General features: G+C 36.9%; 2 protein-coding genes across 5 annotated transcripts; one reads left to right on the top strand and one right to left on the bottom strand.

The window, feature by feature from the left end:
• Positions 1 to 12: 12 nt before the first annotated feature.
• mak (male germ cell-associated kinase) lies at positions 13 to 15028 on the bottom strand. Of its 4 annotated transcripts, none has more exons than XM_030123856.1 (16): positions 14842 to 15028; positions 11937 to 12317; positions 10020 to 10074; positions 9777 to 9898; positions 8474 to 8556; positions 7831 to 7963; positions 7517 to 7688; positions 6973 to 7140; positions 5743 to 5994; positions 5396 to 5592; positions 4296 to 4435; positions 3917 to 4063; positions 2699 to 2785; positions 1387 to 1506; positions 1107 to 1202; positions 13 to 890 (listed from the first exon to the last, which is right to left on the bottom strand). In XM_030123856.1, exons 2-16 carry the CDS (start codon positions 12038 to 12040, stop codon positions 730 to 732), a joined length of 2037 nt encoding a protein of 678 aa, XP_029979716.1. In that variant the 5' UTR covers positions 12041 to 12317; positions 14842 to 15028; the 3' UTR covers positions 13 to 729. The 4 variants fall into 4 exon arrangements, with proteins under 4 accessions (XP_029979716.1, XP_029979718.1, XP_029979717.1 ...); XM_030123858.1 differs by having other exon boundaries at positions 2699 to 2782; XM_030123857.1 differs by lacking the exon at positions 14842 to 15028 and adding an exon at positions 12393 to 12520.
• Positions 15029 to 17157: 2129 nt separating this feature from the next.
• Positions 17158 to 26603, top strand: plcxd2 (phosphatidylinositol-specific phospholipase C, X domain containing 2). The gene is made up of 8 exons (XM_030123860.1): positions 17158 to 17589; positions 17762 to 17898; positions 17974 to 18093; positions 18701 to 18754; positions 18864 to 19019; positions 21477 to 21587; positions 22709 to 22839; positions 25020 to 26603. The coding sequence occupies exons 1-8, from the start codon at positions 17487 to 17489 to the stop codon at positions 25177 to 25179; spliced, it is 972 nt and encodes a 323-aa protein (XP_029979720.1). The 5' UTR covers positions 17158 to 17486; the 3' UTR covers positions 25180 to 26603.

The following is a 26603-nucleotide window of genomic DNA, read 5'->3' as shown; positions in this document are numbered from 1 at the left end:
GGCAGTCCTGTCTATTTTTCATTCTTTTTATTTGTACAAAATGTTTACAAAAATGCTCAGTTGCATAATACAAAGAGGTTTGCTTTACAATACACAGTATAAATGTTGTAATCATGCTTATAACCATTAGACAGTTTTGAGCCACCTATGTTGATTGAAGCAGAAGGAACACACCAGTAGTATTACAAGAACTGTCACAGAACAATATAATGCATTTGTCAGTGGAATTAAAACAATACCAGACAATAAAAACTAAAGTATAAAAATGAAAAGAAAAAAAAAAGCATGTTTTATATCCTATTCAGAATAACCCAACACTAACAGTAGAATTGGCTTGCACTGAAACCTTAAGGAATGCAGTGGGATTGTCTTGCACACACTGTCAGTATTGGTTAAGCGTCATGGCAACCATCATCTCAAGTTAAGAGTTTTCCATGCACGTATCAAGTTATTTCTATATATACTGTATTAGCCTTACTGGAAAGGAAATTATGCCGGTGTGGCTTGTTCTTAATCAATGGTCTACTAATTTTTGTCACATTACTATTTGTTCCTAACTAGCTACCCCCGTATTTAATTTCTAACATTATCATTTAAGCAGAATTCCTTCAATTTCCTCCAGATCTCAATGTTAATGTGGTTAAAACCTTCCTTCAGATTGATTTTGTTAGCCAAAGATATTTACCACTTGGACCAAAATTCTAAGCAGCTGTGTCATTTCTGGTTGCACTACCGGTTTCCGCCATATTTGGAGGTCCAGTCTACCCTTCCATGGACCGGCTGTGCTGCAGGGGCTCTGGTCAGAAGGTTGCCAGAGGTTTTTCCCAGAGCCGAATAGCTGTTTCCTTTCATTTGAGTCCGGTCTGTTCTCCTCTTCCAGTCCTCATAATCTGAAAGAACAAGAACATCCCACTCAGTCAGTCAGCTGTGAATGTCTGCATCTAATGAACAACGTAACAACTACGGTGGTCAGTTTTTAAAAGGTACAAAACCAACAACAACACAGACATTGTAAAGTAAAAGTGATCAGCACATTTGACAGCAATGGTCAAAGCAGGTACATCCTCAAACCTACTAAAAAATCAGAATAGACAAACAGACTTTACCTTCATTACTCTCACTTAAAGATGAGGTTGATATGTGCTTGGACTTTGTAGATTTTGATTTGTCTTTTTTATTGTCAGGAGAAGAAGAAAGATTAGCTGAAAGAGTATAGAAAGAAAGTTGTCAGAGTAAGTAGGAGTAAATATTGGAAGTGAGAAACGGGAATCGGACAGTAAAGCCAGAAAGGAGAAAATAGTTGATTTAGAATAGGAGCCGAGGTGTACAGTAAAAGTAAATTCCAAGGTTATTTTTCTATCTTAATAAAATGGGATTAAATCTTACTTGAATGCTGACCAGCCAAAGGAGCTAGCTGGATTCTCTGTCCCACTGAGCCCACCTCTTTCTTTTGGAAAGAAGGGATGTAACCACCAGACAGGTTGTACTTGGTGCTTACAAAGTTCCCTAAAAGAGAAAAGGAAATAGCATGCTGTTCATGAGAGTGCATTTTATTTTTTATTTTATTTTTTCACACTTCAGGTACTCAGCCAAGACCCATTTCCAATCAATTTCATATCAATTAATAAAGATGTGTGAACTATATTAACCCTTTATTGGGCAAGTGACTATTTTTGGTCATTTCTGCATACATTACAATACAGTGACAGGAACAGTTACAGTGAGGCAACAATCTCTGGTCAAATGTGGTCTGCAGGGTCTGTAAGGTCCACCTCAGCATGAATAGTAAGTGCTTTGTTAGGTATCATGAAGTAATGGTACTGATGTAAGGAATGATGTTCAAAGGGATAATGTGGATGCGGACAGGGGTCTGGATCAGCACTTATGTTGGTCTAATGTTCTAAAATGCATGTTCCTTTCACCTTACATGTGTTTTTCTTGTATTTTTTATATTTACTTCTTGGATTTTATTTAATTTTTTGCCAGTTACGGGCAAGGAACCAAATATAGTAACTTCATTGACCTTGATTTTCAACATAAAAAAAAAAATAAAATTCCAAAAAGTTATAAAGTTTTCTCCAATAACACACTAAGGTTGACATTTTGAATTTCAGAGTATTTCAATGAGTGCCCTATAAAGGGTGAAATAAAAACATGTTAACTGCATGATCTTGTTAAGTCACTGTTAGTGTAGATCTATGTGAAGTAGTTGCTAGTATCCAAAAGCTACAGATGACTTAATAGATGAATAGGGCCCGAGTGACTGAAGTCATTCATCATGGCCATGCTTCAGCAGCAGGCTCAGATGGTTATCAGTATAATTAGTCAAAAGCCTCATTGTTCCCTTATGAAGATGTTGTGGTTGTAGTGCAGTTTAGTATCTATTCAGCAAGTTCTCAGGATAAACTGTGTATTTGTCGCCTTGACACCTGCAGAGGCTTTAACTGTTGGTTTCTTTAACATGTTAAGTATCTGGCTGAATACCCGAAGCTTGTTGCATCATGCTGATTGTTAGTTTATCTTATTTAACCCTCCAGCTATTCTATTGACTACGACTTTAATTGTCTGTACACAGAAAAAAAAACTTGTAAGCCTAGTAACTTTAGTACTAGGTAATATTATACTAATGCTTCAAACTGTTAAATGTAGCTGATAACAGCAGAGATAGTTGTGACAGGTAGCCACCTCAGTTAAATACCTTTGGAGAGATCAATTTTCTCCAGTATTCTTTCTTTAACAACAGTTTTCTCTGGCGGGCTATCCACAGACTTAGAGGCATTCTCTTCTAGTGTCACAGCAAAAAGGAGAGTTTTCAAGGAGGTATGCATGCAATCAGAGAGAAAAGAAAATGAGAACTGATAAGAAGAACAGGAGAGGAGATAAGATGGTACAAAGCATGATTGCTAAAAACATAATCGGACATTTATGTGAACATGTTAGCAGTGATGAAAGGACAGAAGCAGAAAAAACTAACACTTTTTCTTTCATATTAATTAAGAAATGTTTCCATTGTAGAATTAAAACAAATATAAGTGAGTGCTACAGGGTGAGACAAATGAGCAGGGGGTGCACTTAAGGGCCATTTCAGGGAGCACTTGATCTTACAGGGACCGTCTGAATCTCATGAATAAAAAATGGAGAAGAAAAAACAAGGCTGAAAAAAGAGACAGAAGAAGAGAGGAGGGAGCACAGCAGGGACTCATATTGTGCATCTATCTACATAACAAATGAATTCTAAAGGTCTCCCAGCTGTAAAGTCGCAGACACTTAGGCTCAGTCCTAACCCTACTTTGTCCATGGCTCCATAACTACTGATCAGGAGACATTAACTGCATCATTAGCATTTAGAGCCTTTGTGTCACAGAGAGAGTCGGGTCAGATTATGTAACTGTAGGTGACACTGGCACAAGCCAGGTTTCCACTGCGCATGAGTTCTTTACATTATTTATGTCAATCAACTATTAATCTTGGTCAGAGCTTGTTGGCAAATATAATCCATAACCTTATCCAGCTTCAGAAAAAGAAAGTTTTGTGTCTTACAGATAAATACTCAATAAAACCGGATAACTAGTTTAAAACATATTTTATTATACTTTATTATTCTGTGTTTAAGAGCCTTGTAGTTGTATTTTACTCAATAATTTAAACTCATTTTAAGTTATTCTGACTATAAAAACTTGAATGTTTGCACTCATGCTTTCAAATGCCTCACAACTTTATTAAGTACAGTTACACAGTACATTATTATATCTATATGTTCAATTACTTTCATAAAGATGTAACATTGCTCAAACATGGTGGGCAAATGTTTGGTATAATCTTGTTAAAAACATTACGTGAAATCTGAAAACAACAGCCCCGTTAACTGAACAACAATCTCCTTAACAGCTCTTCATCACACATTAGTAGTCGTTACCTGCGTTGGCTCTGGTGACAGATAATCCCCCTCCGATAGGACCGAGTGGTTTATTTACAGTGTTTGAAGAGTTCTCCCACAAGTCTCGTAATGACATACCACTCAACTCCTTGTCCCCAGAGGAAGGCTGACTTTTGCCAATCAACCCTAAAAGGATCATAAACATATCATGAAAGAAATGCAGTAGAAAATATGACCTTTTATGGATATATATATGTGAACTGTTGTAATATTAAATAAGATATTAGGTAACTTTAAGTCTGCATTAACTGCATGACATATGTAAACTATTGTATTTATACTCACAGTTTAATGACAATGACTGGTGTTTGTTGTGTAAAACATGGATCAAAATGACATAACAGCTGTCAAGTCTTACCAGGCAAGTAGCGTGACTGGCTGAGATAGTGCTGCCGTGCAGCAGACCCCGGGAGGTTTGACTCAATTTGGCCAATCTTAACATTGCTAGGAAGCTTGGTAACTGTGCTGAAGGAATATAGCGGTTTTTGCTCTTTGGCCCTGAAAAACACACAAACAACACATTGTTGTTACTGTTTATTTGCCCACTTGCATAAAGTCTGGATTTTCTTGATGACTGCTATGATGTTTCAACAAGTAAAATATAAGACTTCATTATGAATTCAGCTGAAGGTGTATTTCTGTTTTCTGAACTAGGACTTACCAATATTAGGTGACATTTAATTTTTACAGTTTTGGTACAATGTGATCAATACGTTGTCCAAAAATGCATTTAAAAGTGACACTGAGTTAATGTAACTAATATTCAAGTAATGATGAAAATTGTATTCAAAACATTTTTGGACAATTCAAGGCCAAAAAATGTTATTGAATTATATACTTCTAAAAGACCCACAGAAACACTGCACCTGTTTGAACTGAATGGGCTGGACAAAAATATTGCATGCATATTATAGTAAATAAATAAATAAAACTAGAAGCACTCGGAGAGCGCAGACCTCCGCCAAGACAGATAAGTGCCCTGGATTTGGATGAAAATTTCAGGAAATGTTGATACTGGCAAAAGGAACAAATGATTAAATTTTGGTTGTGATCCGGGGGGGGGGGGGGCACTGATCTGCCTTGGCGGAGGTCTGCGCTGTCTTTTGTAGAAAAGCACTTGGAGAGCACAGACCTCCGCCAAGGCAGATCAGTGCCCCCCCCCCGGATCACAACCAAAATTTAAGCATTTGTTCCTTGTGCCAGTATCAACATTTCCTGAAATTTTCATCCAAATCCGTCCATAACTTTTTGAGTTATCTGGCACACAAACAGACAGACAAACAAACCACCGCCTACAAAAACATAACCTCCTTGGCGGAGGTAATAAAATATTATTGTAATACATCAACAGACATGAGACAGTGTAATTTTTAAAACCAATAACCAATATCTATACTGAATCAGTTAAGGACATAAGCGCTGTTCATAAAGCTCCTGTACTGACATTATGTAACTTACTGTGGGCGATGCTTAGGGCTGCTCTCGTCTGAGTTCCCCAGGCTCGGTTTCTTAGAATTAGAAGCTGCACTTTCTGATGGGTCAGATTCCTCCCAGCTGTCAGAGGTCTTAGCCACCGTCTGACCCCAGCGCCGACGACCGCTTTTCAGTACCCCCATCCCAACAGCGTTGTTCTCAGTGCCTAGTGATGCTGCCTTCTGCATGACAAGACAATTAAGAAAACGTGTACATAAAACTGTCAGATTACTCAAATTCATATTTAGAATTCCAGTCTTCAGAACCAAAGCCCAGAGTCACTCACATCGTTCCAAATTAAAATGAATCCCGTTGTGGGCTGAAACACTCACTGTCTGGCTGAGGCCTGCTGGTTTACTCTCAGTTTGGGGCAGAGGGATCTGCTGAAGAGGCTGCTGCTGCTGCACTTGGTGTCTTGAGGATGATGTGGAGGCTTTGGACTCAGAGGAAGACTGCTGGAGGTCAGCTTTGACCTCAGAGGCCTGGTTCCGAGGCTGTGACCTGGCCTGGACCTTCTTGACCTCCTGGCTCTGAGGACGAGGCCCTAAGACTTGGCCTACTTGGAAGTATGGGTAGCGCAACGCCTAGGAGCACAGGGAGGAACGAGAGGCAGACTGACATTCTGTCTGTATGTATCTAATGTATGCCGTCTTCTAGAACGTTTTCCTTTTAACCTCATATATTCAAACACACTAGGGTGGAAAGCACATATTCCACCTTATACTATACAAACGTCATGACAGAAGGCATTATGTAGCTTTTGGTCTTAAACAATATTAATGATAACTATACACCACAGATTTTGCATGTCCATACATGCTTGATATTTAACTCCAGTTTAATATCAGCATTGTCTCAATAGAGTAAAATTAGAAGTGCTTCCTATAATCATTAAAACTCCAGGGAGTCATGTTAGCAGAGAATGGAAAACCACTCCCTCTCTATGGTAAGGTGTTTCCTACTAAGGCCCACAGAGTAATTCACCGGTCCACCTATTATGTCTAACTAAGTAATGATTATGTCAGATACATAATAGGTATGCATCATATAAGGCACACCAGCAGTGGAAAAAACATTGTGCACTGGGCTTAACTACTGCTTACATTGACTGGGATTATGATGCTGATCTAATCTCAGTGTTGGAACCACAGATAATCTGTATGTAGTGGTGAGTGTAGTGAGAATGGCTTTTATAAGGACAGATTTTTTTTTTAAGACTTTATCTAAAAGTTTGCATTGGATTTAGATTATTCTCAGTTTTAGGAAAAGACAATTCAAAGAACTTTGAACAATTATCATTATATGAAAGGTAGAATGGAATCCTTCAACTGTAAAACAAGACAGGCATTGGTTTACAGAGTCTTAACTAGCAAAATCCATCCTCACATCACTTTTATTAAACTGGTCATATAGTCTTTATTTAACATACTCAACTCTTTGGCTGGTGCTAAAAGTTCCTCAGGCAGACATTAAAACTGGAAAGTCAGATCAGACTTGGATAAGGATAAGGGAGTCAATGCCTTTATTTTTATGTAAACACACAGAGAACCTAGTCTGCCTACCTGTACAGCGGTGGGTCTTTTTTTGGGGTCCCACTGTAGCAGGTCCTTCATTAACGTGATAGCCTCATTGCTGGCATTTGGGATTAGGGTCTTCAAATGGGTCGGCACACACTGTGGGAAGCGGAAGTTCATAGCTGCAGCCAGCTGATAGCCCTCCGGCCAGTCCGACTGACGGGAAGAAAACGTACATCGTTCTCTCATTTACATATTCTGTATTTTTTCTCTCACCGTGCATTGGAAAAGTACAGTTCATTTTTTAACATTACAGCTATGTTCCACAAGTACACTTTGATGAATAATCTCATCTGCGGTTTTTGACTGTTGTAAAACATGTCACTCAAATTGGATTGGGTGGAAATCCAACACCACGTGAACACATCTGGTCAGCAGCAGCAATTCACTTGATGGAAAGACCTCCATTGCAATAACACAATGCATCATAAAAAATGTATAACCCTCTGCAAGACCCGTCCCCTCTTGAACGATTTAGTGTATTAATTATTAAATCTCCAAAGTAAGGTCAAGCTCCTCAGACTCTTCTTACCTTTTTGACAGTTCCTAGGACTTGGCAGATCTTAAAGATCTCGTCCACCTCACTGTTCCCGGGGAAAAGAGGTCTGAGGGTGTAGAGTTCGGCCATTATGCAGCCCACAGCCCACAGGTCAATGGGGGAGGTGTATGTAGACGACCTGAGCAAGACCTCTGGGGCTCGATACCTAGACAGAGAATATTCTCAAATAAATTCAGCCAGATCACATATTTTATTATTACATGACTAAAGTGCATGAACACTGGATGGAGTTTTCTTTTGCTGGAACTCTCAGATGCTCTGAGACTAAGCCTTGAAGGTGTTCTCACCATCTTGTCGATACATAGTCTGTGTACGGTGGCTTGGAGCGGATTTCTCTGGCCAGACCAAAATCTGCTATTTTGACCAGTTCTGGACCCATACACAACAGATTCTCTGGCTTCATGTCTCGGTGGAAGAAGCCTACGAAGAGTAAATAACAAGCTCAGCTACTATGTATGGAGTGTGAGCCATCTTAGAACACAAACTCTTAAAGGCCAACTATAGGCAGCTTTCCTATAGAAATAATACCACTGCCACTTGTCTTAGCCATAATCATAATCTGATTAGCTCCAATACTTAAGTTCCCAGTTTATATCCAAATTAGAACACATGTATTCACTGTAATATTGGTGAAAGCTAATCCTTAGAAATGGACTGTGTTAATGCAAAAGGTTCTGTCTGCAGACATTTTGCAAATACTATAAGTAACCGTGGCATGTGACAGAAATTTTAAGTTCAAACAGACCTGGGTGAAACAAGCCAAAGCAGGTTATTGAACCGTAGCTTAAGTAGTCGCACACAATGATAAAATATAGAACATAAAGTATATGGGCTACTCATATTCAGTCTGAGGGCCAAAGCAACACACTCATGCAGCAGTTCTAAAGTCCATGCTACTTTGTGAACAGGTAAAGAATGACAGCCTCTTACCATGCTTGTGTACAAAAGCCAAACCAGTCAGCACTTGAAACATGATGTTCCTAATTTCATTCTCTGAGAACATTTTAGTCTCCCTAACAGCAGAAAAAATGGAATCAAGAGAGACAGAAAGGGTGCAGAAAGAGGGGTAAAAGAGAAATGTAAGAAAAGCAGTTAAAGGAAAGCGCATAGAAAAGTACATGCATATCACCTAGATGGGTGGATGTGGACGACAAACGTGAGCAGGTATAATGTACATAAATTGATTTTTAGTTCTATTTAAAGTCTGTTTTTATCTGGCTTTTCACACTTTCATAAAAAAACATCCACACATCTATTTATTATTGAAAGACAGACCTGAGAGTTTGAGGAGATAGTTAAAAGTCAGCACATCGAGGGTTGACAAACTACAAGATTCTTATGTTTTCAATTATATAATATATACAGTTGCGGAAAAAATTATTAGACCACTCTTGTTTTCTTCAATTTCTTATTCATTTTAATGCCTGGTACCACTAAAGATACATTTGTTTGAACAAATATAATAATGACAACAAAAATAGCTCATAAGAGTTTAATTTCAGAGCTGATATCTATCCACTTTCTACTGTATGGTTTTCTTGATAATAACCAAAATCACTTCAGTTCTTCCATCAATAGCTATGGCATTGTACTGCCAAAAACAGTGCTTTTAGGCATTCCATGTTTTCTTTTCTTTCTGTTTTAGTCACATGATACACACAGGAGTTAGTACTTGATTGCATAACCGCTGTTTTTGATGACTTTTGATAATCTAATAATTTCTTCCGCGACTGTATATACTTTAGATTTTTCCAATTAGATTCTTTTGGACTTTAAGAATTAAATGGGTCGCATCACTTTTGTATTACATGACTAGTTAGAATCTTGCAGTGTTCCACCACTCTCATGTAAATTGCCGTGCATGAAAGGAACACGGTAGACCTACCATGTTTGTGAATAAATGACAAGCCTTGTAAAATCTGAAAGCTTATGTTTCGTATCACTGATTCTGGGAACAATTTTTTTCTGTAAAAATAAAACGGATTGTTATCATTATTATACACCCAGCATTCTGCTCGTCATTACATGCAATAAGAATGCCATTCAGCTGAAATACAGTATAATAAAGCAAAGAAATTAACATATTTACAATGAACAATTACATTAAACAGTGGCTGCCCCAACTAGATAAACTATAAGGGCTTCCCCCCATTAAAGGTGTGAAGTGTGACGGCAGGTGCAAAAATGGAAGTGTTCGCCAGCCAGGTGTGAAGGTGTCAGTTTCTCTTCTTACCTGTCCTTCATAAGCTGGTATAAGTTCTCCTTCATGTACTCAAACACAAAGTAGAGGTGGTCATTCTCTCGGATTACTTCTTTTAATTTCACCACATTTGCATGGTTCAGCTTCTTCAGTGACTAGTGTGACGTCAAGGCAAAGACATAAAAAAAAAAAAAACAATTTTGCAGTAAAATCCTTCAGCTAATAAAAAATAAATTTGCTTTTAGAGGCTCCTGTAACCATGAAACATATTCTTACCTTCACCTCTCTTAGGTTCATGCACTCCTCCCATGAATAAAACTTTCTTTTCATCCTGCAAAACAAAGGAAAACTCATTATCAAGTGGCTGAAACCTGAACCTGCCACATAGAACATTTGGATTGAGAACGTGAGGGAAATCTATCAGATGGAGCAAATTACATATGTGCTTAGAATTCAGGGAGAGATATTTACGAAGAGATGGAGTCCCATGATTAAACTTTTAATGCAATAAGCATTCAGAAGTAGTTGTATATGTGTGTTTTTTGTCATTCATGTTTCATTTGTGATTAACTGTAATCAATATCTACTGCAGATATACATTTTTTCTTTTTTTTTTTTTTCTTATGTGTGCCATATGGGGATGTTTGATTAGATATGTTAATGCATGTAAAATGTCTTGTATATTTGTATGAGAAAAACTAAATAAAATTTAAGTAAAAAAAAAACAGAAAATATCAGTAAAGATTATTAGACATTAGATATATCTCAAATCATGTAACACATATATGTACAGAAATTTAAAGCGTGTATACAATAAATGGCCAGAATGCAGTAAAAAATTTCCACTGTGTCCTCATGAATAATTCAATTCTTTTGCTGTGTCTCTCATTTCAGCCTCATTTATTTCATTTGAAGCTTTAATAACAGCAGTAAATTGCAAACAATAATACGCTGATATACTAAAATATGTAGGTTGTACTATATGTAATTGCTTAAGAAAGTGAGCAAACACATGTTGACGTCACTGATATTTTCAGTTCCCTGCTTTATTGATCTATGACATGATGCCACATTAAAAGCCCACAGCAAAACACCAGAACCTTAACCTCTTTGGCATTATGTCAGAACGTACAGATATCTTTTCTCCACCACTGGCAGCTACCCATTTCTGTCATCCCTTCCACAATGTCAGCAACCTGACACGCCCCCTCTACTTTCACTCCCTTTCACCGTCACCACATGTATTGTCTTGCATGGTAACCGAATGATCAGCCAGTGGACGCATCCCCCGGTATCCTTTTCATTATTAAGGCCTGCTGCCATGCTGCTGAGACAAAGGCTTGTAAGCTAGTTTGTTTGCCCTGGCGATAGCGTGAAACAAGAGGTCTGAGAGTCTACTTTGAATTTCTGTGGGGTGAAACAAAAAGTATGAGGCAACTTCGTACAGAAAGAAAATTGCACGCACATTGAAATATGTGTTATGACAGAAACATCATAGAAAATGTCATGATTGTATGTCATATATTAACCCATAAAGACCCAAACAGTGACGGGCGAACACAAGCATCTACTGATCTAAACTGTTTAATACCTGTAGATCCACTAATCCTATCAATCCATGTGAATAATTGGTGAAAAATGCAGTTTGTCATCTTTTCATGGTCATCTGATATGACCCATTTGGACGTTCAGAGGCTCCGTAGTGAACATGAAAACACAGTCATCTTCTGCAACACTGATTCACCAGTAAAACCCATTTTGAGTTTGAGTAATGATAATGGATGAGGACACTTGTTTTTATATTCAGTTAATGATATCTTTGCTGAAAAAGTTAGTTTCTTCAGTTTTCTCTGTGTTTCTCTCAAGTGTAATCTGAGCTTTAATGACCATCTACATGATCAGCAAATTAGATAGAGGAAAATACCAGATTTTCATTGAAAAAATGCAAAATAAAGAAGACAATATTTCAAGAAATGGTGTTAAATCACTTAAAGATTAAATACTGAGGAGAATTCATTTGGGAACTCCCACAAAAGTAGCCCTGGGTCTTTATGGGTTAAATAAAAAAAAATGAAAACTGATCATATCCAGATAAATCCCCACCTGTCAAACCATTTTACACAATACTAGAGCAAACTTTAGTGCTAAATTAGACTACATCTACCAATTGTAAAAGTCACCAGGTCTACATACCTCTTGATGGCCACCAGTTCTCCAGATTCATTGCTTCTCCCCATCAGCACGCTGCCATAGGTGCCATCACCCAGCTGCTTCAGGGTGGTGTAGCGATTCATCATCACTCAAGACGGTTTCATCAGCTTATTAACTTTCCTTATGCGTCAAACTAGTTGCACCGCTGATTCATGGATCAAATAAAAGGCCTGCTTCCTTTCCTTTCCCACTGAGGAAACGTCGAGGCTGTGTTTCTCCAACTGATTGTTATTTCCAAGTAAATCTGTCACATTGCTCGCTGAATCTTGAGGTTCAAAACTCATCTTGTGGTAAATAATCCATTGTTTTGAGGGTGAATGCTGATGGGGGTCAGGCTACAGTCGGCGCTGTTCCTTTGCAGGCCTTCAGAAACCATAAAGAAAGTATCATTAGCAACAGGAAATACATGACTCAAACATCACACAAGTGAGACCTTACCTACACCTGGAAATCCCAACAAACAAAAGCAGTTACAGGATCTGTGGCCAAAGAAACGACCAGTTGTTGTTCTACCCTCAGTGAGGCGGATTAGGTGTGTGTCACACTAGTAGGAGGCTTCAACATGACCACCCAAGGGAGATGACATAGCCAGAGCCAACCCTGAGCAGATTAGGCCAGCAGGGATGTAAATAGGATGTTACATCACCATCATGCTTACCGGCATTCATAACCTTCCCCAAGTGCCCTTACTGGCAAGATTATTTGATTGATTCCTCTGTGATCACACTGGTATGTTGCTGTTTGTTTTGCAGCTAAATAAGGATCACTAGGGACTGTCCTTTTAAAAAAACATACAAGTCAAAAACAAGTAAATGAGCCGCTACTGTGAATGTTCAGGTAAGAAAAGCATGGCTGTCCACTGTAACCTGTTGGCCTAAACATGTACGACATCTTTGTTTCATGCTAAATTATAACCCCATATCCATTTGTATTTAAATATATCAATAATGTTTCATACTTTTTAGACAGCAACTGTGGGTATCTAATTTATTCATATTCCTGATCTCTTTCCAACATGTCTTACCTCAAAATATTGGTAATTAATACAAATAATTGAGTTTTTGCTTTGTAAAAGTTATTAAAAAATACCAAAATCGCCATGGTAGCTACCAACATATTTGTTTAACTCCAATACTTGTGTACCTTTTTACTTATTTATTTTTTAATTTATTTATTTTTAATAGTTGTAGTAGTTAATAGTTGGATAGGAACTGGATTAAACAGTTTCATGTTCAAGTTGTATGTTTCTTGTTATACATTTGAAAATTGAAAATAAAAAAGACCTTGATTTAAAAAAAAAAAAAAAAAAAAAAAATGCCTAAATCGCAAAATCAAACATCATTGATTGAACTTTTCTCTCTACAAAAATTCAAGATGTAACCTATTTGCTTCTTGTAATATATTCATTATGACTGCAATATTTTTGGATCATGTTTTGTCTTCAGTTCATGCAGTCAGAAATTCATTGATTAAATTGTAAACAAAGTATTGAAAACAATCAAGATTTAATTTTTTGGGCCTTATCACCCAACTTTAGCCTCAGCTAATAACCTTATATGTTACTACATTTACAATAAACACTATTGCCCATGAAGTTGGAATAAAATATTTTACCCCTTCTCATGAAATGATGTATCATTGCACTTGGTCAAAGGTAATTACTGATGTATATAAATAGAAAGAAGAAAAGAAATGTGTCTGAAATTAAATTACTCCAACTTTACAGGCAGCAGTGTATTTCAGTTTACACCCCATATTTATGGAGTTTCACTGGTTACATCAGTATAAGTGCTGCCATGTTCACATCATTGGATAAAACCCCTTTTGGACCTTTATATCTTCATTATTTATTTCCTTCTTAAACAGTTCATATAAAGTTTCATTACTAGCTAACAGAAAGCATCCGTAGATAATTGTCAATGTGTTTACTTTAGAACTTGACTGGAAAACATCCATGTAATGAAGTCTTTTACAACTGGAGTAACAAATGTTCAGTGAAAATTACTGATCCAAACCACAGTTGATGAAATACACACAAACTGTAATTATCTAATTGTTGTCAGCAGGGCAAAATATTTTGATTCCATCTGTGACCTATTTGCATGAAACTTCAGTAAGGCTTGGAAACAAGTATAATGCAATAGTGACCTGCTGTAAGCTAAGGCCAGAGATTAGTGTTCTTTTAATGAATGAGGCCAGGAACTCCCATCTACGTAGACTTTCCAAAGTGGATTGGACTCTGATGAATGCAAGACTCATTAGTGCATTTCACAATAATAAATGACTATGTTTGTGTCTCTAAAGATGTGCTTCTTTTTTGTATCCATCTTATAAATGGTTCATACATCCTTTTTCCACTACAAATTAGTAAGACTTTGCATAAACAAATACCTACATGATATCCAAAGTTTACAGAAACAATAAGGGGGAAAACGACAAGCAGAGAAGCCGGTCGGAGGACTGCTGGCCTGTGCACAGCTTTCACATATGGCAATCTGTTGCAAAGGGATTTAAAGGGAATTAAGACATATCCAGGCCACATGACATTAACCAAGGTATTCAAGGTCAATAAAATTGAAAACACACGTGGATACTAACCTGAGAGAAAAAAAATAAATAAACAGGATGAATCACATTTTAGGGATATCATAACTTCAAAATTGTTCCAAAATAAATATTGTCTTTCAGTGAGTTCAACTTGAGGTAAAGCAACTGATTCTGAGTGTGACAGTTTCAAAATGTAAAATACGGTCAAATATGCAGAATAGACCATCAATATTTGCTGTTGACATGTAAAGCTGTGACATTACAACCATCCTCCGTCCTTTTAGACCAGGCCGTTCATGTGTTTGTCTTTTCTTATTTTCTCTCGTGTCCTCAAACTCACCATGTAGACCTGTTCCTCCTCCTCTTCTTCGCCGTTTTCTGCTCGCGCTGATAGCACCAACTTTTGTTTGTGTCTTGTCTGATAAAATTCACGTAGTCTAGTATCTAAAGCAGCTCTTACGATAAGGTGTGTGTGTGTATGCGTGTGTAAGTGTGTGACTGCTCCCCATGGAAACGTACACACAAACCGACGCTCGCTTAAGCTGCCAGCAGGTATGGACGTGCTGCCGCAATGCTTTGTGGGAGTTGTTGTCCTATAGTGATTGACAACTCTGCTAGCTTGTCGCTTAATAATTTAATTTAATTATTTTATTTTATTTTATTTTGTTTTGTTATATTTTGTTTTGTTTTAGTTTAGTTTATTTCATTTTATTTTATTTTATCAAAACCTATTTATCTGCCCATGCTATTCTATTCTATTCTATTCTATTCTGTTCTGTTCTGTTCTGTTCTATGTGCTATTTGATCTACACTACTTCATTATTTTTGTTTTGTTTTTATTATAACTTTTAAAAGTCCAGCCTCTTCATTTCTGAAATATTTGTCATGTTTTGACCATAAATAATCATTTTAAAACTCAAATAGCTGTTTGGTTTCCTCAACTCTTTTTCAAGAAGGAAAATCAGCCTTTAAATTCAGAAGAAATATTGACTGGATATTTATCGTGACTATTATTGATTATGACTGACCAATATTTTTATCATATTATTTCAAATGAATCCTTACAGCATCCATTCGGTGTAGCTTTGTTGTGTTTAAAGCAGAATCTTACAATATTCAGTGATAATATGACATATTTAAAAAGTCCATTCTGCATAATTTTAGGGAATTCAGATTTCAATTGATTTCTACAGTGTGAATACTGAATTAAAACTAAGCTGTTCAGGATAACAAGTCATTCTGTGCAACGTGAGATCCATAGTGTGGTATTTTGTATAAAGTCAAAGGTAAACAGTATTAATTAGTCCAATAATGTAGATGTTCTAGACCAAGGGTGTCAAACATGTGGCCCATGGACCAAATCCGGCCCACTAAAGGTTCCAATCTGGCCTGCAGGATGAAAGTGCAAAAATTACAATGAAGATATTAATAGTCAAAGTTGACAAAATCATTTTAGCCCAGGTTACACATACAGACCAATGTGATCTCATGTAAAATGATAACAAAATAATCCATAAATAATGACAAATACAAATTTTCTTCTTGAAAAATTACGTGGAAAAAAAAGTGAGCAAGTAAAAAAAACAACAACATTACACTATGAAAATATTTACATTTACAAACTATCCTTTCATAATAAAATGCAAATAAATACATAAATAAAAATAAATATGAACAACCTGAAATGTGCAATTTTGACAATATTCTGCCTGTTACTAGATGTTTTGTGCATTCATAGATCCACTGGGATCTATAAGTTGTGTTAATATTAAGCTAAGATGTAATATTGTAGAAATTGTTCTTATTTTACTTCCACACTCCAAAATGTTAACAATATAATGCTTGTTACCAAATGTTTGTGTAACACTGTGTGTAATGTACATATATGAATAATAAGTTGAGGCATCATATTATTAAAATTGCACTAATTTTTCTAATGAAATTTCAGTTTTTCAGGTTATTCACTTTTTTTGTAAAATGTAAATATTTTCATAATTTAATGTTTTGGGTTTTTTTGTACTAAAACAAACAGAAAAACCTGGAGTTGTCATTATTTATAGGTTATTATGTCATTATTTTACTGGTCCGGCCCGCTTGAGATCAAATTTGGCTAAATGTGTACCCTGAACCAAAATGAGTTTGACATCCCTGTTTTAGACTCTAGAATATAGAACATCTTCCACTTGATGGCTGTGGGAAAGGGGGTTTGTTACTCCACAGTTTATTTTAATGGCAGTTCTAGTGTTCTACCAGCAGATGGGACTGTGTATCTGCAAATGAGAATAGAATAGAATAGAATAGAATAGAATAGAATAGAATAGAATAGAATAGAATATATCTGGTACCTTAGATGTGTTATTAGGTTTTATTTAGGTTTTCAACTGAGATGTTGTTGTTTTTTTATGTCATCCATGTTGTCAAAGTCACAGAAGATGATCCATGTGAGCTGATTAATTCTTTCTTTAACATGTCCAGCCTTAGCGTCATGGTTTGATGACTCATGATTTTATGAGACTTCCAAGTTGGACCAGACGTCTCCATCTGTCTCCTTTCTGCGTGATTATTTGTGTTCGTGGGAGTGGTCTATACACACACACACACACACACACACACACACACACACACACACACACACACACACACACACACACAAAAGAAGAGGGTGAGGAACCCGCGCGGGGGGATAACAAGTGGAATTTCGCTTTAAGAGGATTATCACGGTCGTTAGCCATCCACCGGCTCTGCCAGCGGATGCCGGTTGGTCACTTGGAAACACAGCACACCTCCACGCTGTGTCACACACACAAAACGGGTCACACTCAGTCTGCGGCCAAACTGGTGTTGTTTTGACCCAGTGATAGATGTAAATGACAAGCTGCCGCCTCCAGGATGGTCTGTGTTAGTCGTCACCTCCTTGGAGCGCACCGGAGATCCGTCTGCACCGGAGAACGGTTTCCTGAGTGGGTTTGTTTGACCGCTTGAGACATGAAGACCCGACCTACGGGAATCGGCACTGTCAATGCCGATTGGATGGGTGTCCTTCCATCCAAGCTCAGTGCCATGCCTCTCAAACACCTCGCTGTGCCAGGTGAGTGCGCCGTGCGTAAAGGTGTTTGGCTGCTCCTCTGCGTAAACATCCCTGTTGGATGAATACAGTTCACTTTGATAAGACTAAACAGGACAGGACTGAAAGCACTCATCTTATTATGTTAGTAAAGTCCTAATTTTCTATGTCCTCCCTCTCTCTTTTCCTCTTAAAGGCTCCCATGATTCCTTCACTTTCTGGGTGGATGTGGAGGCTCCTGTGGGTCCTGATCAGAAGGTGTACGTCCAGTACCTGGCTACCATGTTCAGCGCCTTTGCCAAGAAAGTCATGGTGAAGTGGTCTATGACCCAGGTACATTACACTTATGCACAGCTGTGTGGGCACCCAGGGAGGTAGCAGTCTGTTCATGAGGTGTTCTCCTTTCAGAACATGTCATTCAGGGAACAGCTGGATGCAGGAATTCGCTACTTTGACCTTAGGATTTCATCCAAACCAGGCGAACCTGGGATAGAAGTCTTCTTCATTCATGGCCTCTTTGGACACAAGGTGGGTCGATCAGAAAACATACTTAAGAAGTATAACTTAAGACATGTTCTTAACTTGATTTACAGTAAACTATTTAGTTGCCTTTTAACCCTTTACAATCTGGTATCTTTTGCAATTTTTGTATTTCAAGACTTAAACTAATAATTGGTGAATGTTGTGTCATATTTCTGTAGTTTTTTCATCTTTTTGTATAACAGCAGCATGGTGAATTCATTATTCTAGTGTTGTGCTCTAGTTTCTAGTTATTTCTAGTTGTGTTGTGATGGCCTTGAACAGGGATCAAAGGTTGTGCATTTCGTTGTAAACATCTTTCCTCTAATATGGGTTAGTCTGACATGTTCCTGTGCATCCACATGGCTCAGTGCTTTACCACAAGGAAAGAGTCATGATATGGATTAATGTCTGTGAATGATTAGATCATATTGACTTGGCTGCATTCTACAAGTGTATAATTATTTAACCTTTGTAATTAATATATCAGATTGTTTAACACCATCACATATGTAATAGCACAGTGTTAAACAGAAAGATAAGGATGAACTAAACTGTAAACACTGGATTTTTGCAAAAAATTATCTACAATATTTCAGTCTTTTTTCCCCCAAAGGTGAGAGACGGCCTTTTAGAAATCAGCTCTTTCTTATCAAGACACAAGAAAGAGGTGAGATGCCGTTATATCTGCATTAAAACAAAACACTGATACATAAGCATTTGACCATACAGAGTTAGAGTGACAGGTCTGGATGTTGGACTGACTGTTTTTGGTTTAGGTAGTGTTCCTAGACTTCAATCACTTCTATGCAATGGATGCAGAGCACCATGCGTACCTTATCAACATGCTTCAGGAGGTGTTTGGCAGCAGGCTGTGTAACGACTGTGCTGTGGAGAGCATAACACTGGACTACCTCTGGGAGAAGAAGTACCAGGTGAGATCACATGAGAATTCAACTTAAACAGATTGTATCAGCTGCTGCCCAGAACTGTATTTATGGTGCTTGTGTGTATCTACATTTGATTGCTTGTCTGCAAATATGAAGCACATGTTGGCGTAGTGTACATATACGTACAGAAAATGTAACGTGTGTGTGTCAGAGGCCCTGCTTAACTCCGGTGGTCAGGTAATCCTTGCTACTTGTGACTCCCCTGGATAAGAATTAGTGTTGAGTGTCATCCCATTAACAGTTTTTCCACCAGCCAGACTGCATCTCTTGTATCTCTTTCATGTTTAGCTTTTAATCTATACCCTATGCCCTCACTTTCTCTGTCTTTGCAACACTATATTTGAGGAATCGTGAATAAATATGGCACGAACATGAACAGAAGCAGACTTTATGATTGAAATGACTGTAGTGTTAAGTGTCAGCTGTTGAATTATGTCATTTTTAACACTGAATTCATTTTTTTACTATTAACTTTTACTAATTACTCATAACACCTTCATCAAAAATATTTGACAATTTAATAACACACTGATATCTTCATAAGACCAGACTGTAGTCCTGTGGTTGAGGTCAAGGAAATTATTCATGACATCTCTTTTGACAATGTAATCATAATTTAATTACATTTTAATGACTAGTGCACACTGTAGCACTTTAGCTGAAATAAAGAAAAATATTCATGACACAATTAAAATGGCCTCATGACAGCTAATGTCAAACGTGAGCATTTGTGAGTTTAATGAGATGTTAACACATAAGACTACATTGTTCTTTTAGTTTCATAAGGCCTGTTGTGTCATGTTTCTGGCATAACAGGTCTATTTTGTCTTGGTTTATGATAACAAAGATCTCAAGGAATGGCAATTTCACATTAAGAATGAAATTACACACTTAATAACAACAAATTCATAAAGACTCCTTCATTTTAATGCAAGTTGTCATGCTATGGTTAAGACAGGATCATATGGTCTTGTGCACACCCCTTCAAATAAAGTGATATCTCTTTGTGATTTCATATAAACACACATATACACATCTGAGGTAAGGTAAGGCAAGTTTATTTACAAGGCAGTTCATTGTACTTTACATGAATACAAGGAACATCCAGAGGGAAATAAGAAGTTAGGGATATGAAAGATCAAAATATATTTTTGAAAAATTATAATAAATCCAATTAGAAAAGACTGCTGGATACATACAATCATAACAGAAAATAATAAAATAACTTTATAAAATGTAATCTATTGTAAATCAGTGAAAGGAATATAGACTTACCTCGCCATAAGACTTACAATATTACAAGAATAGCACAGGCATTATGAGCTAGTAGAGTTACACCAGGCTAAAGCAATGAGAAACACACATACAGGGAAGTATGTATGTTTTTTTTTTCTTTTTTTTTATGTGAGTGACGTTATCTCTTCAGTGTTTGCATGCATGTGCCTCATTCAGACACTCTCAGTTGAATTCCTTTTCCAGTGACCCTAATCTAAGGCTGGCTTAACTGGCAAAGCAGAGGGAGAGGGCAAGAGGGAGAAGAGATTTACACAGTTACTATCTGCAGAGGGCAGCCTTAATCTTTTGTCTTCAAAGAGTCAAAGGGAAGAAGAGAAAGTGAAAGCATGCTCACTGATGAAACAATGACATAGTGGTATTTTGTGTTTTAACTGCACTTACATGCCAGACATTTGCTGCAGTAGCTCAACACTGATAATAAGAAACTTTGATACAATTTAATACAAAATAGTGGGATTGGCTCCAGCAACCCCCGTGACCCTAGTGAGGATAAAGCAGGTTCAGAAAATGGATGAATGAGTATAAAAAAAGTTAAATATTTTTCAGCTGGAAACAATTACTTTAACCATAACTGATGCAGTGAGTAGCTTCTCATTTCTTAAACTATCAGTTTGCAAACAAGCATAAAAATTAGACAATGCCGGGATTCATCAGGCTCAAATTGTGAATTGTGGCTTTTTCAGGGAGCATGAAACATCATTTTCTCACATGGACCGGAGACCACCAGACCTTAACCCCCTGAGAATATTTATGATGTGCTAGAGAAGACTTTATGCTGTGGTCCAACTCTCCCATCATCAATATGAGACCTTAGTGAAAAATTAGTGGTGTATGGATTGAAATGAATGTTGTGACATTTATTGTGGCTTTGTAAAAATGATGCTATGTATGAAATGCAGTACAATGTCACTAAATGTCAGCATTTAGTATGAAAGTGTTGATAGAACCACAAGCACTTGGACATGGGTAAGTGAATGAGGAAAAAGCTTTGAAATATAAACTGTAATATTTACTTAATATTTATTACTATCTGACCTAATTATCACTTTTTTTTAAAACTTTTTGTTATTTTGAGGGTGTCCACCAAAAACAAGGTGTGTAATCCTTGACGTTCTGTTGCTAATGGTGTTTTCCTTTTTCCTTTAGGTGATAGTGTTTTACCATCATACCTCAGGTCAGGGTGTACCTGTCATGTGGCCTGGCAGTAAGATCCCCGCTCCCTGGGCAAACACAACTGAACCAGACAAGCTCATGCAGGTCAGAAAACCATGTTCAAAGTGTTCTCTTTGAAGCTCAAAGGCCTTACACACTTTGAACCGTGAAAAAAAGGTTAAAGGTTACCTCAGTTTATTATCCCTGTAGGGAAATTTAGTCTGCATTTTAGCCACCCTGACACACAGAGCACCTAGCATTAGCAATTAGCGTTAGGAGCAGTGATCTGGGACCAACTGCGAGCCTCATCTGTGCTGTGGTTGAAGGCACCAACAGGAAAATGAACATACACTGTTTCCCATAAATTTGGAATAATTTTGTTTTCAGCCACATTTCTCTTTTTTTTTTTCCCCCTATTTATAAACATTTATTCATTAATTTATTCATTCACATACACAGTTATCACCTTTGAGGTCCAATGATAACATACTGAGTCCCAATTACACTTTATCTATCAAGAATAAATCACACTGTAACAAAATCATGTCACAAGAAGAGGTAAAAATATGTTTTTCTGCCCTCATTGGTAATAGTTTATGTATACCTGTTTTTAATGGTGGGTCAAAACCAGAGACCCCAGACAAAGAGAACAGACAAATTCAACATACAGTCACAGAAAAAAATATTAGACCATCAAAAGTAATCAAAAACAATGGTTATGCAATCAAGTACTAACTCCTGTGTGTATCATGTGAGTAAAACAGACAGAAAAGAAAACATGGAATGCCTAAAAGCACTGTTTTTGTCAGTACAGTGCCATAGATAATGATGTAAGAACTGAAGTGATTTTGGTTATTATCAAGAAAACCATGGAAAATGGTTAGATATCAGCTCTGAAATTAAACTGTTAGGAGCTATTTTTGTTGTTATCATTATATTTGTCCAAACAAATGTACCTTTAGTTGTACCAGGCATTAAAATGAACAAGAAATTGAAGAAAACAAGGGTGGTCTAATGATTTTTTCCACAGCTGTAGAAAGGATTGTACGGTGAATGTGCTCACCACTACAAAAAAACCACTAAACATAAAAAGTATTAATTTCTTCATCATCTATTAAATTGAAAAACTCCTGAGTAATTCCCTTAAACAACTGCTATTGAAAAAACTCACATATAAAGCCTGCTTTAGTGCTGGCAGCTTAACTTGTTGACATTGTTTCTTCCAGTTTTTGGATACCACTTTGAAGGAGAGAAATAAACAAGGCTCTTTCCACGTGTCCCAGGCCATCCTCACACCCAGAGTCAACACTGTGGCCAAAGGGCTGCTCTGGGGCCTACGCAGCTACCTGGTGGAGAAGTCAGTGACTGTTTTGACTGTTTGGTTGTGTGTGGGAGTGTGTGGCTGAGATGTGGCGTTGTTTGTGGATGTAAAATGCCTCCATACATGGCCTATATTACACACCATTTCACTTGGATTTTCAAAGAATTTGGCCCCAGTGTCTTCTTTTTCTCTATTGACCTCAGAGGGATATACAGTAAGTGGCCTTCATGTCGCACTTAGAGCAGAAATGAATGCTGGATTTGCAGAGTCCTTGAAAAAAGGAAAGGAGGAATCAGTGACATAATATTCAGAGCCAAAAAAAACATTCTTCCAGGATGTAAACTGTCTATCTTGACAAATTTACTTCCTTCCTAGTTTTCCTTATGATTAAAACTGAACTCATGCGTCTTTGTGTCCCACCTCTACGCAATTTTCTGTCACTAAGTCAGTTTATTCCACTTGGGATCAACTGTAATCCATTTTATCCATTTCCAAACCAGAGCAAACACATTTCATCTCACAGATAACATATCTTATTTCCTAAGCAATGGCTGAGTTATTTGCACAAACCTTTGCAGTCTTGTATTTAATTTAGCCTAAGATTTTAAGGAAACAACAACAGGAGTACTGACTTAGAGTACATACCCACTATCTCTTTAAATCTAGGAGAAACAGCCACTGATGCCCGGGTATAAAACTTATACCAAACGGACACCGCGGCGAGACAGGAAGTGTCCTAATTTTGCACTTCCGAGGAAACAGGATTGTTTATCACCGCTGGGTAAACATTCTGGCTTCCTGGTTTTGTTCTGCTGGCTGCTCAAACATAGGGCACAATGTAATGGTGTTAGAAGTGATACAGTCAGTCAGTCGTGGTGCGAGTGTATGCTTTTTTTTTCTGTGTGTATCTTTGAGTGGGTGTGTTTTTGCGTGCCAGAAACCAAAACACAGTGTTTTAATGCAAAGTAATGAATTTGAGATAAAAGCCTCTAACTGACAGATGGACCCAAACATTACTCCCTTTCACTATTTTCCATCAAATCAGTTTCCATCACTTTCTAACAAACAGCCTAACCAGTGACCTCTGCAGAAAAACAGAACTTTGGCCGTAGGAACAGAACTGAGGCTGGATTTATAATCACACTGCAAAAATCCAAATCTTACCAAGTGTATTTTCTCATTTCTAGTCAAAATATCTCATCACACTTAAAATAAGACATAATCACCTAAAGAGTAACTTGTAAGTGAGATATAAGAACTTATTTTTAAAAAAATAGATCTTGAAAATTTTATTTCAAGAAATTGTATCAAGATAAATTTCACTTGTTCCTATGGCAGATTTTTTTGCTTGAATTAAGCACAAAACTCTTGAATTAAGCAAAAACAAAACAAAACATAGTGCACTGTTTTTTGGGGGTTTTTTTGTTTTTGTTTTTTTGCTTGAATTAAGCACAGAAATCTTGAATTAAGCAAAAAAAAAAAAAAAAAAGAATCTGCCAATGGAACAAGTGAAAATTATCTTGGTAATATTTCTTGAAATAAAATTTTCAAGATCTATTGTCTAAAAATAAGTTCTTATATCTTTACTTACAAGTTACTCTTTAGGTGATTATACCTTATTTTAAGTGTGATGAGATATTTTGACTACAGATGAGAAAAATACACTTGGTAAGATTTGGATTTTTGCAGTGTATAACTATGAAAGGCATTTCACATATGTACAGTCACGGAAAAAATTATTAGACCATCAAAAGTCATCAAAAACAGTGGTTATGCAATCAAGTACTTACTCTTGTGTGTATTATGTGACTAAAACAGACAGAAAAGAAAACATGGAATTCCTAAAAGCACTGTTTTTGGCAGTACAATGCCATAGCTAGTGATGTAAGAACTGAAGTGATTTTGGTTATCAAGAAAACCATGGAAAATGTCAAGATATCAGCTCTGAAATTCAACTCTTATGAGCTATTTTTGTTGTGATCATTATATTTGTCCAAACAAATATACCTTTAGTTGTACCAGGCATTGAAATGAACAAGAAATTGAAGAAAACAAAGGTGGTCTAATAATTTTTTCCATGACTGTAGGTCAGAAAACCTGTTTCAGTTTCATTTCTGTGTTTTTATTTGGCTACCAAGTCTTTATGTGTCATTATTTTCTTGATTCAGCATAATCTAACATAACCCTGTGTCTCTTGTTGTCAATATGTGAAAAAGAAACCTGCCAACCATCATGTCCTGGGTTGCGGCTCAGAAACCTGGTGTGGACGGGGTTAACATCGTCACCTCTGACTTTGTGGATCTCACAGACTTTGCCAGCATTGTCATCAAACTCAACAACTTACTATTGTCAGACCAGGACCAAAAACGAAGATGACACATGTTTGCACCACAAGGACGAAGCGTGCTTGCCCAGAGCGTGATGGAAAATAGAAGACAGATGGAAGAATTTTCTGCTACAGTTAATATAGTTCTCACAGAATACTGGAGGAAAAAGAGTTTATTAAAATAAGCTTACAGCATATTAACTATTACATTAGTGACAACATTCAGCTAACATTGTCATACTTGCTTTAGCAGTTGGATACAAACAGACTTTGTATGAGGTTAGAATTCAATGACATAAAGCCTTTAAACTTTCCAGGAACACATCAGCTCAGTATTTTTAACACCAGTGTTTTGGTTAAAGCCGACTTTTCCAGCCCAAATATCATGCACAGTCAAAAAGTGGAAAAGACAGGTTCCCAGATCAAACACTAGCACCACTGCCCTGTGGCATTGTTTCACCGTTTTCATAAGGTAGACCAAATCCTGTCATAACACACAGCTCAGGTCTCATTTTAGGATTCAGGTTTTTTACATTTCCATCTGGTGGGAAGTGGAAAAGTCATATTCCACTCCTGAGATGACCCTGAAGCACAGGTCACCCTACAAAAAGTGACCTGTTTTCATGTCTATGATGATCATGTGTCAGATGGTTTGTATTTGTTCTTTGATATTATAATCCTTCCATTGATATCTTCATTTCTGTACTGATACTTTAACTTATTACATTCCAGGCCTTGTCAGTAATGGGCAAGATCATGCACAAAATTTAGTTTTTTATAATTCTGTGTATACTGTATATAGAAATATTTTAATTCTAAGTTTCTAAGAAGTGTGCAGATTATAGGAAAAATACTGATATGCTGCTATTACTTCCAAAGTTAACCCTTAAAGACCAAACATTTAATCTTTCCTAAGAGATTTATCACTATATATTAGCATTTTCCTTTGAAAAGCAGGTATTTCCCTGTGTTAAACATTGTAGAAGTTCATAAAAGCTCAGAGTAAATCCAAAGGTTATTATTTATATATTTACATATAATAAAGAAACCTGTTGCAAAAGAGACATTTTCAGGAAAATATATTATGAACTGAATGTAAAAACAACCACTGTCATTTGTGAAACATGGGTTTAATTGGTGAATCACTACTGAAGCAGATGAAGGTATTTTCTACATATACTGCAGAACCTCTAACCCCCCCCCCAAAACAAAAAGGCAAATCTGATGCTGTTAAAAGCTGAGAAGCTGCATTTTACATGAATTATTGAAATGTTTCTATATGATTAGTGGGTCAGAAATTATTAAACATTTTAGATAAGTAGATGCTTTTCATTGCTGGAGGCTGTTTAGGTCTTTGAGGGTTAAACTGACAAGTATACTGTATGACAAGCAGGGGATGTTGTTTACAATTACACTTGTAAATGTTGCTTAAAAGCTGTGTTTTTTCAATTATAAAATAAGCATGAGACAAAAA

Source organism: Sphaeramia orbicularis, chromosome 20 (assembly GCF_902148855.1).
Source record: "Sphaeramia orbicularis chromosome 20, fSphaOr1.1, whole genome shotgun sequence".
NCBI classification, from domain to species: Eukaryota; Metazoa; Chordata; class Actinopteri; order Kurtiformes; family Apogonidae; genus Sphaeramia; species Sphaeramia orbicularis.
Note: the sequence above shows the minus strand (reverse complement) of the source record. Positions and strands in the feature narration are given on the sequence as shown.

Bases quoted from the DNA above. Each gene is read 5' to 3' on its own strand.
- mak (XM_030123856.1), bottom strand. From the start codon at position 12,040: ATGATGAATCGCTACACCACCCTGAAGCAGCTGGGTGATGGCACCTAT. The intron at 5,995-6,972 runs GTAGGCAGACTA...CTGTGCTCCTAG, and splicing joins AAAGACCCACCGCTGTACAG to GCGTTGCGCTACCCATACTT. The intron at 1,507-2,698 runs GTATTTAACTGA...TTTCTCTTTTAG, and splicing joins GAAAATTGATCTCTCCAAAG to GGAACTTTGTAAGCACCAAG.
- plcxd2 (XM_030123860.1), top strand. From the start codon at position 17,487: ATGAAGACCCGACCTACGGGAATCGGCACTGTCAATGCCGATTGGATG. The intron at 18,755-18,863 runs GTGAGATGCCGT...TTTTTGGTTTAG, and splicing joins TATCAAGACACAAGAAAGAG to GTAGTGTTCCTAGACTTCAA. The intron at 21,588-22,708 runs GTCAGAAAACCA...TGTTTCTTCCAG, and splicing joins AACCAGACAAGCTCATGCAG to TTTTTGGATACCACTTTGAA.